General features: G+C 31.8%; 1 protein-coding gene across 1 annotated transcript in view; it reads left to right on the top strand.

The window, feature by feature from the left end:
- The first annotated feature begins 5,955 nt into the window (after nucleotides 1-5,955).
- Nucleotides 5,956-12,357, top strand: part of LOC126842157 (uncharacterized) — a 33,092-nt gene continuing 26,690 nt past the window's right edge. The window contains exon 1 of the mRNA XM_050579047.1: nucleotides 5,956-7,180. Within this exon, the coding sequence (XP_050435004.1) occupies nucleotides 6,013-7,180 (1,168 nt within the window). The 5' untranslated portion in view covers nucleotides 5,956-6,012. The remainder of the gene's footprint in view (nucleotides 7,181-12,357) is intronic.

The raw sequence follows: 12,357 nt of genomic DNA, 5'->3' as shown, positions 1-12,357 counted from the left end.
CGACTTATAGCCTCACTAAGCCCCCGTATAGTCTATGCTTATGTATAAGAGCTGTACCTACCTGTTGATGCTCTGTAGATTTTTACAGGTGTATTAAATAAACATTTTGCTTTATTATTAAATTTCACTTATTAGTACCTGTTTAGATGATGTCAGATAATGTTGTTACGTTAATATTACTTTATAATCACTATAGTCTTACAAGAGACGAGTGGAAATTTTAAGTGATAATGCCAGTCAGCTATTAACTAGTTTTCCCATGGCAATACGTTAAGCGGTGTACTTTTGCAAAAAAAGAAAAAAAATATGCACGAACAACTCATTTACCACCATACGGGCGGTTTTTACCGTGCTTGAGATCTTATTGATTTTGCCAGCGGTTCTTTTCCCATATAGGTGCACTCGACGTGAGGTCTTTACCCAATGTTACACACACACACACACACTTATGTTACATAATCCATGTCTTTTAGCCGACGGCATTTGCAAAAAAGATAAGTGCGAGGGAAAAAAGTAATATCGTCCACTCGCGGTGGCAACGGTAAATAAATAAATAACCGACGTACAGTATTAAAATAATAATAGAAAAGGTCAAAGCCTATAGTATCATTTACACACACACAAGTCCAATAAAATAACTTTAAAGTCTGCTACCAGAGTGCTTGCGCCGCGGTTGAGATTTTTTTCTAACGCGGACACAGTCGAAATTTATTTTTTCTCTTTACAAAGCGCTTTCCAAATAAATCAACCTGACAATAATATAGCTTGTGCAACAGTGCCGTTATCTCCTATTAAAACCGTTCAGCAGTGTAATATGAGCAACAGAGCCACCGCAACGGGGTTCCGGGCGGTAGGTTAAGTGATATTCTGTATAAATAAGTGGATTTATTATGGAGACATTTGGCCAGGCGTGATTAAAGAGCGGAGTGCCGGCTGCTAGGCGAAGACACATTTTCAATGGAACAACTACTGACCAGAGCAAGGCGACTCGAAGACAGTGTTGGCTCGACGTAGACAGATATAACTTCGTGGAAGTACGAAAAGCCTAAGAAAGCCAAAATTTAAAGCATGTCTAATTATCGCTAGTAACTCTCGCTTAATCAACTCCGACTGTAATATAAACGATGAAAGGATAAGTTTTTCGTTTATTAGTCACGCAGCATTTTTATGTCCCCAAAATGGTAAACACGTTTCGCATTAAAAATACTACATTATAATGATTATATCTCCTAGTATAGAAAAACGCCATTATTTAATCAGCGTTTAGGGGGGTAGCTGTAAATCCTTACCTTACAAATCAAACCCGTCTGCCCGAATCAGTCTGTATTCATTGCTAAAATTCTAGTTTATACAAATTCTAGGCCTTCTTGAATATTGAATATACTATAATAATTTACTCGGCAGTAATTGTAATAATATAGTCATCAATGGCTTCCACGTTAAACGGTAAAAAAAAAAAATACACAGAGAAGGCAATTACTTAAACTAATTCTTTAGGCTTTCACCGAGGAAACCTCTGTAAAAATTGGTTTTAAATCTTCCCTATCCGACGTAATATCCGGCAAAAAAAAAAAAAATAAGAATGCGTATAGTGGTGGACTTTTTAGGTTTAAGGGATTACGGACTGATGCACGCAAATGCCGGATGGTGAAATCTGGAAGCTGTAAAAAAGAAACCGTTGATAATGCTAAAATAACTTGTTCGTGAAAAAAATCATACTCTCAACAACATAGATAAACTTCTTTACAGCGGATTTATGAGCGCATTTAAGATTGCAAGTTAATATAATAATTGACCTTCGGAGAATTCGATTAAGCAAATGTATATAAAATTATAATATGTACACAACATAATATTAAGTCGAACCATTGAGTTAACTCAATTTATAAATGCAAGTTTTATTTTGGTTAATTGGGTAGATAGTAGACGTGTCTTGTTATACATAATTATTGTTTAATACGTATGATATAATAGTTGTTATTTTCATAAAGGCTTATAACTCAAACAAATTGAAATCAGCATTTATGATTTTTAATTATCATTTTTACCATAATGACTGATTTAATTTTCACTTGAAATTATTTAATATCAGATAGACAAAAGAAACGCTTGAATGATGTTTACATAAACGCTTATTGTACATCAAATTTAACTAACGATTGACCACCTTCCTCGCATAGGTTGTTACTTGTCAGTTGTCATACAATAATGGCAATACATATTATAACAAGTCCAAAAATGAAAAAAAAACCTCATTATAAATTATTATGCCGCCGGTGTAATTGTATTATCTTTATTATTAAAAAAAAGGGCTACATATTTTAATTAAAGCTTCATTATTTATTTGGTATAATCATTGTTATGTGGTAACAAATTTAAATTCTTATTTAATTTTATTGTCCAGTAAAGGTGTTATTACAAAATACTCGACCCGTTGTAATTATTTTGTACAGGTGTAAATGCAAATTTTAATGAGAGCAGCGATGTGTTTGTAATTTAATTAAATAAAATAATCGTCACGGTGTTATACGGAAGGCCTATTATATTATAAAAACAACAATTTGTAGAATGAAAACATTCGTGCCATTATTAATATTTCATTTGCATGAAAACTCCATACACTTAAGTACAATTCCTTGCATTTCTTCATACTTTGCACTTGGTTCACTAAAATAACTATATTTATGGTTTACGATGGGGACTGTTTTTAATTCCTTTGGTTTATGATAGTCATTCACGTGGTATTATGTTTTGTTCAATGGATATGCTCTGCACACTGTATGCATATTGCATATAAATGATTTGACGTGTCATGTATATTTAATACATAAAAACCATGCGAATGACAGCGTTAAAAGTAATAAGATACCTATTATGCATGGAATAATTGTTCGGTATTATTAAAATAAAAAATACCTGCGCTGTGAGGAATAGTGGGGCTGAGCATACTGGGATAGGTCAGATCACGCAGGTTCTTAGGAATTGTTTTAACTGAAAGTGATAAAATTACTTTTAAATAAACGCCTGGTGGCGAATCTGTAGATGGTATTAAACAAGGATAAAAGCATTGTAAAGTCGAAAATGTGTTAAAAATTGTATTATTAGTATTAGGTAGATACGATTGGGGTTAATATATAATATGTAAACATAAAAATAGAAATGGGTTCAGAGGTTCAAAACATAGTATGAAAACAATCAAAATCACTAATCCTATTTATTGTATATTTCAGAACTATGTTTTTCAATTTCATCTGCGTAACATATTGACATACAATTATGTGATCTGGAATTAAGTTGGTGGAAACAAAGGTAATTTTATTTTGTCTTCTTATACATATAAGATAAGAGATAATGGATTAGAGATAAAAATAGAGATACTGGATTAGAAATGATCCAGTTGGTTGCCGGAGGTGAGGAGAGGGCAGGTTAGAGATAAGAATTAAGAGATGGTCCAGCTGGATTCTGGAGGTGCGGTAAGTGGTTAGAGATAAAACGATATTAGAAAGTGCCAAAAAGTACCAGGGTTATACTTGTTAAGACATATCCATGTTCCTATGAACTTCCGTGCAGCTGAGGTCATGGCCACTTTTTTTTCCACGTCCTCCTAGTACAAAATATCACAATTAATTTTAGTTAGCACTTTCAACTATACATTTTTTTGTAAATAACCTTTAAATTAGTTGCGTTAACTACTTGAATGGTCGTTTTATTTGTTTATTTCCGTGTATAGTACAAGCTAGCGGTAAAAAAAAATTTGGACATAAAACAATAAGAGTATATTATTATACCTACTTTGAACATTTTAGGAACTACATGTATAATGTTGAGTGATAATTTTTTCACGGAAACAACACAGATATTGGTGTGACAGATGTGATTAATTTGCAACAGGTTGTGAAGAAATGGCAATGTAAAATATACTAAAAAATTACGCTGAACCAATTTTGACGGTACCTCTGTATTATTCAAAAGACGGGCTTCAATCTATATCGATACAATTTTGTTATTTTAATTAAATAAAATAAATAAGTAAAATAGAATAGAAAATTAGAATTAGGTGATATACTTAATATAATATTTTATAATATGTATATTGTATATTTTATAGTCCGTAACAAAAAATGATTAGGTAATTATTTAATACAAAATTATAAATGAAATTTGAATAAACAGTGATGATATAAATAGATAAAAAAATTAGAAAAAAAAACATTTATGCCGAAAAAAACCAAAAAAAATTGTTGCCGTTGATTATAATTGATATATTGTGCTTAACAAATAAAATTGTATCCATTTAACTAAATTAGATGCATCGACGAGCGCGTAACGCAGAACAGTAAGAGACGCTCACAGACCGGAGTTGCAATCCGTTTAATCCGAAAACTTTTTTTTAGTTTTTTCTCGCTTTTCTTTCATGTTATTTCTTTGTGTGATTAAATTTAAATAATTAACAACTACATATTATCATTGCTATTTAAATAAAAAAATAGGTATATTTATATATTTAGGCCGTAACATAAAATAAATAAACTGGAGTTCGATTCCGATTCATCTTAAACATATTTTTGTAACATTTAAGCTATGCCTGACACATAAGCGGAACAACAAAACAAATACGAATAGCGCCATAAGGCCAAAAAAATAAGACTGGAACCAGCTTATACCATCTTGTACCAAGTACCATCTACGAGTGCAGTGTTCATACACCATGACTCTCAAGAGAGTAGTGAGAAAAATCATTTTTTAATTATCTAGTATAAATTTCATATTTTATACAGTAAGTAAGTAAGTTGATTAGAAAACCAAACATTGGAAAACTAGATCGTTCCACAAATAACCAATAGATAATAAATAACTTGGATTTCGATCCCGTTTCACACAAAAGAACACCTTTTATAACATTTTAGCTATGTCTAAAACGAATGCGGAGAGACAAAAATAATTCAGAGAGCTATATCACTGTCGCCTCATATGATGAATATTATATACATTCCAAAGCTCACGCTCAATTTAAATCGAGGTTCTTAAACAATAACTTTGGTGCTGTATGTAGTGTATGTGATAGATTATGTCATTGTGGTATGATAACGATTTAAAAAAACCTCCACATTGTTCAAAAGATATTATTTTATGTGAATTTCTTGGTATTAACACCGAATCATCTCTTGTATGTAGTACTATTATGCCACACTTAAAAAGCTAAAAATACCGACTTTATTTAAGTCGAATGGTTTTATGTATCCATTGCGACCACCACATCTGTCTGACTTGGATTTAATCACCGAGCGATTGGTCTCGCCAAGACTTCCGTTTACGACAATCAGAAGGCTTCGTCATGGAAATGGCCAATACGGGGTTCTTGGAAAAATAATCAACGTGCCAGTATAAGTAAATACAATAGTCGACCTGCTGCCTCGTGAGCTGGATGATGATTAGAGTATCAACGTTCACAGCAAGAAAAAGAAAATTCACCGTTTAAGTTATCTAATAGGGTTTGTCCGGAAACGCGCAGTAAAAGATTGGCTCAGCCATCTAATTGACACTCCACTATATAAATATTATGGCGTTAAGGTTAATGAGTCTTTTTTTTTCTGCAGAGGAGCCACGAGTTCTATTGAGTGACCGAGACGAGTTTAGCGAAGAGATAGATTATAGATATTCAGTTATAGTATATTGTTGTTCAGCGAAAATTGAACAGCTTACAGTCTCGTGTTTATGTATCGTATTATAGTTATCATAAACCGACAGTATCAAATATATAAAATAATATTAATCGTATCTCAATAATGTTCATGCACATGATAAGTTCTGCTCTTTTTAAAGTTAATTTCAGGTAGACCCCGTTATAAGATGTTTACACATAACTATTGTGAGTAATTTCCACGGCTCACTCGGTTTTTTACACGTTAACGCAGCTGTTGTTTTTTTAGGTCGAGATACATAGTCACGTTATGAGTTGTATACACTGTGAACGAAAACAGTTTATTCACTTTTTCAAACCGACTAGGTACTATGGCGCTCTTTCATATGAAGTACTTTGTATGGCTTTTCACTTTTTACACTCTTATTAAGTTCTCTCATTCCGGCCAGCCGGAAGACGATTTTGTCGAATGGGCTAAAACTATGGATCGAGGAGGTTATAGCGCCCCTATTTCGTCACTATCTAATATGCGTTCAACTCTAGATGGCTACAGAAAACAATTTTACAAAGAATTTTATTGCAACTACGTGATAACTGCTACCGTCCATTTGCATTTAACAAAGCAATTTTTGGTGAACGTGAATTATCGAAAATTGTTAAAAGCTACCGAAATAGAATATCTTACATTCACAAACGAAGTCAATCAGATATTAACAGTTTTGTTGAACGATGGGCACGAAGATAGCCGACATCCCATCACAGATGTTATGTGGATATTACTCGTGTACTGCGAACTGGAACAAACATTTTTTTCGCCAACCTCTTTCGAGTCCCTTTCACAAGCAACCAAAAATCACATATTGAAAACTCACGACGTCGCAGTTCAACTGCTCGGAGATTTTATAAAAACACAGACTTGCGAAATGTTTGATCCGCTTTCTAAAGACAAAGTATCCGACGTTGTAAGTTTAGTCAAAAGAAAAAAGGTTTCGGCTAAAGTTTTAGACGAAAGAGATAATATTATCAGTTTACTAGAACGGGTACAGCAAAACAGGCAAATGTTTAATAAACAGTCTGAACATAATTGCAGAAAAGACTACAGATTTAATCACCGACCTGATATTAAGCATAATTTCTTAGACAATTTGCTCATGAAACGTCTATTGGAGTACAACAATGACAATATTACAGATTTTGAAAAATTTGGTATTCAGCTGGACTTGAATCCAGTAGCGGACCAACTCGGTGTATATTACGAACTCGGGAAAAACCTTAACAAACCTCTGTACGTACGAATCAATAATCTGATAAAATTTGAGCAAACATTTGTGCGCTCGATGAAGGTGGTCGCTATTCGTTTGATATTGAGATACTTTTCGAACATCATGGAATGGGATGACGAAACAATAAGACGATTTGTGTTTGGACGTAATATGAAGCCGTGCAATGACAAAATGATTGGTTATTTGGAAAAGTTTGCTGCACGTTTCGAGATTACCAACGACGAATACTTGCGCCAGGCAATTCAAAAGCTGAAAGGTGAGTACCTTGATCGCACTGTTGTCAATGGGTATGTAATTTATTTGCAGATATCATTGACACACATCGGTTGTAACGTTGCTACGTCGATCGACGTAAAAGGTAAAAACAACACTTGCACTCTGAAAAATGTGCTAGGTATCGTTTCTAAACATGGCTTTCCTGGTCCTGAAGAGCTTAAGTGTTCAATAACCCTACCTTCAGTAAGAGAGAGTCTAATTGGCGCCGAGGTGTTAGTCAAGTACGTAGAACACTTGACAAGAACGGTCCCAGCGATTAGTTTTAAAGCATTTAATTCGTTCGCTGTGGTCGAGTCTTCTGAGAGTTATAACCGCTTAAAAAAATTGGAAACTGCCAATGAAGATAAGATAAAAATATAGATATTACAATAATATTTTGATATGTGAATAAAAATGTATTTTTGTGTTAAAGCTCCGATTGTATTGGCCATTGGAATTAAAAAAAAAAACTATAATAGAATAAGTTTGGGTTTTTACATTGTTTACAAACATTTTATGGGAATTAGATAATTAAAAAAATGTGTGTTTCTTTAAGTTGTTTATTTGTACAACATAATATTATAATGTTTATTCACACCATATTATATATTAGTATTAAATAAATGGAAATAGATTTTTGATTATTAATAAACAATATTATACAAAATATTTGATACTATGTAGCTACTGCTAAATTGTTTAGTAATTAAACCGTAATATATTTGTTTTAACTAAATGAAATAAATCATTATTTTTGATTAGTACTCTCATCTGTAAATGTATTGTGTCGATATAATTGAACCTTCGATTATGGTTACGTATACTACTAAAGTGGTTGTTGAAACTTTTATTTCCACGTTTTACGGTTAATTTACAGAGGATAACACACTCAATGTCTTTTTAAATAAAGGCAATTCAAAAACAAAAAAAATTGTGGAAAATTGAGATCACATTGGGTAAAAAAGTGATTTTATCCGAGAGGGCTAGTACAGTAGAGTATAGGCATAATGGAATCAATGCAACGAGGGGACGGAGAGGTCACAGGTCTACAGGAATTATTATAAAAAAAAGTGATAAAAGTGAAGAAAATCACTTTCAAATAAACGCTTTGATCCTTTTTTGTAAATACAGCACCTCCCGATTCATGTTTAAATTATTTGTACTCGACAGTTTAAATTTAATTGCTTATTCTCAATATAATTAATGTGTATGTATATATATACTTTCATTAGAGCAAGCTCACACTAAGTATTTATAGTTACATTTTTTTTAAACATTTTAGGGGTTTTTGTTAAAATATACGCATCTGCGAAAACATAGTTCTTCGAAAATTAATGAAAAACTGTAGTGTCGAATTTTTTTTCCGTTTAATATATTATGGATACATATGAGTTCTAGCTACTCGCAAATTTTCAACTTAAAGGTCTTAAAATTACGGCTGAAACCCCCAAAATACAAAAAAACTTGTACCCCCTTTTCGGGGGGACTGCGAAATGGGTTTAATTTAAATTTGATACATTTGACGTGTGCGGGCATACCAAATAAATATTCCTTATAAATTTCAACTCGATCCGATTATTTTTCTTGAAATATAGCCAGTAAAAGTTCTAACTTAAAAACTCGTACGTTTTTTCTTTTGTTTTTTTCAAATTTCGACTGTGAAGAAGTAAACTTCTTCAATTATTACCCCCCCCCCCAAGTACCAACTATATGAAATTTGTTAATTATAGAGTTGCTACTCGATGGAATTGGTCCAGTACTCAAAAAGTTACAGTGTATACAGATAAAAAAAAAGCCCACATCAGAGTAAAACCAACACCTTTGCCGCTCTCCATCGAAGCTAAAAGTATTTCATTTTTTACAATATTGATTGGGGCATAATTAACCAGTCACCCTGTATATATAGGTACACTATTTAAACAGTATAATTGGACAACGGCTTATTTAATTACTAAATCACTTATACTATTGCTATGAAGAAAATGAGTTTTAATAAATTGTTATAATGGTTAATGTGCATTTTATTTTTCGAGAAAACGTGGTTTATACTTTAAATGGAAGTAAGGTGAAATAGGTTGAACATCATGGATGTTTTGCAAATATTATAATGTTTGAAGTATTTTTCTGTAAAACACTTTTTTACATAGGTTTACTATCTACTATATTTTTTTTTTTACCGTTGGTGTTAACACCTTATGTCGCCTAACCTTGGCTTAATCAAATATACGCAAAACACATGTGTATGCTACCGTAGTTTGACTTTTGCATCTCGGTGTACCCAAAAAAAAACAGCCGTAGAATATATAAAAAAATGCAATAATGTTTTGGACAAATTAGTTTTCAAGAATAATATACCATACCCTGATCTTTTATTTATTAAATAAAAATAAAAATTAGAGTCAGTAAATGTTGAAACTTCAATTTCAAATCGATCCGTCTCAATACCAAGAAGATACATTTTGTGATTTGTAGAGTTGCCACTCAAAAGAATTGGTCCAGTATTAAAAAAGTTACAATGTATACAGATACAAAAAAAAGCTCACATCATTGCAAAAACCAACAGCATCGTTGCTCCACGTCGAAGTTATAAAATAGATCTATCAATTTTAAAAACGCTCATTGATTTGTATTCTACTCAATATTAAAATATTTAATTTCAACAAATCAGTGGTTTCATTTTAGGCCAATGCGATTTGTAAATTATTTCAATTTATTGTTAGAAAAGTTTTTGTAAATTTTCGCAAATCGGCGCACGTAATTGAAAAGTGACACCGAGTCCAAAAGCAAACGAATATTTAAAAATATGATTTGTTTATCGAATTCTTGCCTAAGCGTTTACACGAAAACACAATTTTTTTAGCACAATTTTCATACCTATTTGCTAGGGAAATAATATTAAATGAGAAAAAAAAACGTTATAAACATTACTACTGCGTGCTAGAGATGGTATAATAACAAAAACGAGTAAACGTTTTCAAAATTTTACCCAAAACCGTATGGCTGTAATTACAATTGTATGACCAAAGTGCGAGTCTGAGTTTACTGTTTTTCTTATATTTTTCGATAAATATTATTTTGACACCACACGGCTGACTTTATTCTTTATTATCAACACGATGACTATGATTGGACTCCTCTTACTTAAGATGGATATGTGATTTAATAAAATATATAACCAAAATTTGTATCATTCGTTGTTCTACTTTGATCTACAAAAAAAAAATGTTTAATCGAATTACAGAATTAAAAAACAAAAATGTAAACGTCCTATTCATAAATACACTACACTGATGTTTTATGTTGTTTGTTAGACCTATCTTCAGACTAATTATCAGTTCTTAAATCTTAAAAAAGCGCCAAAAATATGTCAACATTTCTCGCAGGGCGATGGGGGGTTGTCAAAATTTCGGTTTTTCCATTTGCGATTTGGTTGACAACACATACGCTAAGGTTATAATAAATCGAAAATATTTTCAAAAAAACATAAAATTTCGGCACTTGTGCACACATGAGGATGTCTGAGTACATTTTTTTTTTCATCGATAAATATTCATACATTTTAGGCCGAAAAAAACGTCGATCTAACGACAAAAACAATGTATAAAATTGTCGATGTTTGAATTTGCAATTTTTTTTGTTGTTTTATTTTGCACATCTTAGTGTAACTTTTTACACGTTGAAAATCCGAAGGTCATAGCAAATCGTCGAAACTTGAAAATGTTGTCGAATCGGATTACACTATTAACATACCATTTGCGCACATAGATTGTGTATTATTGTACGACTACTGCCTGTAATAGTCCGTAAAACAAATAGTAACCTGACCTTAAGTATGGCTATCGACGGATATTCACAAGGGGAGAAAAGCTATTAAAATGGGGGTGATTTTCTTCAATTTTATCACTTTTATTTATAATAATTCCTGTAGACCTGTGACCTCTCCGTCCCCTCATTGCTTTGATTCCATTATGCCTATACTCTACTGTACTAGTCCTCTCGGATAAAATCACTTTAAAATTAACGCTTTGATGTTTATTTGTAAATACAGTACCTCAATTTAATACTTTCTAACTTTGCTGGTTTATACTGTGCTTGGTTTGGACTGTACTGGCTTGAAAATACTAACTACCGATTTGCATCGAAGCGTTTTTTTCGAAAGTGATTTTATAACTTTCAAATTAAAAAATTCCTGTAAACCTGTGAACTCCCCGTCCCCGACACAACTATGCTCTGTCCCCACTATGCCCCGACCCCACTGTACTAGTTTTTTTTCTATACATTTATAAAACTTAATTCGGAATACTGACAATTGCCCTACAATTTTAATTGCTCAAGTAAAAAATGCATGGACCCAAAATATAATAATAATCAAAACCGTTTTAACGTTGGAGACTTCAAATGATATAACTAGGTCAATGATAAAAGATGTTGTTTTTGTTTTCGAATATGTTCTTATTTAGGACATAGGTGTATGACTGTAACTGTTTGAACAAGATACAAAACAACAAATCAAAACAAGTAGTCTTTTTATTTTAAATAAATAATACAACTTAAAACGAGTTTTCAATACGTTTTCCCGTTTTAGAAAGTGAATATAGTAATAATGTAATGATAAAGGTTTTAAATTTTGAATATAAAAATAATATAGTAACATTATTCATGACCGGATGTAGACATTTTTAGGTGTTCTAAGACCAACTGTAGGAATATGGATAATAATAAAATACAATACAATACAAAAAAAGTGTATGTACTCATAATAATTTATAATTTTTTTATTACTATATAAATAATAGTATATTATAAATGTATTTACAATTTTCTCATTTTTGTAAATTCTGCCTAAAGGTATACAACATATTTGTGTCTATATCGAGTATGTTTAACATAATAAAACTCTAAGTTTTTTTATATACTAATGCATTTAATAGTACGAAAATTCTGAGTACATCTACCATTAAGGAGCTTTTTTATGTGTATTATTATGACTCATATGTTTCTTCAAACCGATACCCATTTAAGGTAAATAAAACGCAAAAAAAAAATATTACTAACCGTGTAATGTTTACGCATTTATAACGTACAACGAAAATTCAGAGCATAAAATAAAACTTTACATAATATTGTTTCGAAACCCAAATTTGGGCCTCAAAAAGCAATCCAGTGATCACAGATAAA

This window comes from Adelges cooleyi, unplaced genomic scaffold (genome assembly GCF_023614345.1).
Source record: "Adelges cooleyi isolate 19-005CV unplaced genomic scaffold, UGA_ACOO_1.1 ACOO_flye_CR_arks_rails_tigmint_CR_PRNA_108, whole genome shotgun sequence".
Taxonomy (NCBI): Eukaryota; Metazoa; Arthropoda; class Insecta; order Hemiptera; family Adelgidae; genus Adelges; species Adelges cooleyi.
Note: the sequence above shows the minus strand (reverse complement) of the source record. Positions and strands in the feature narration are given on the sequence as shown.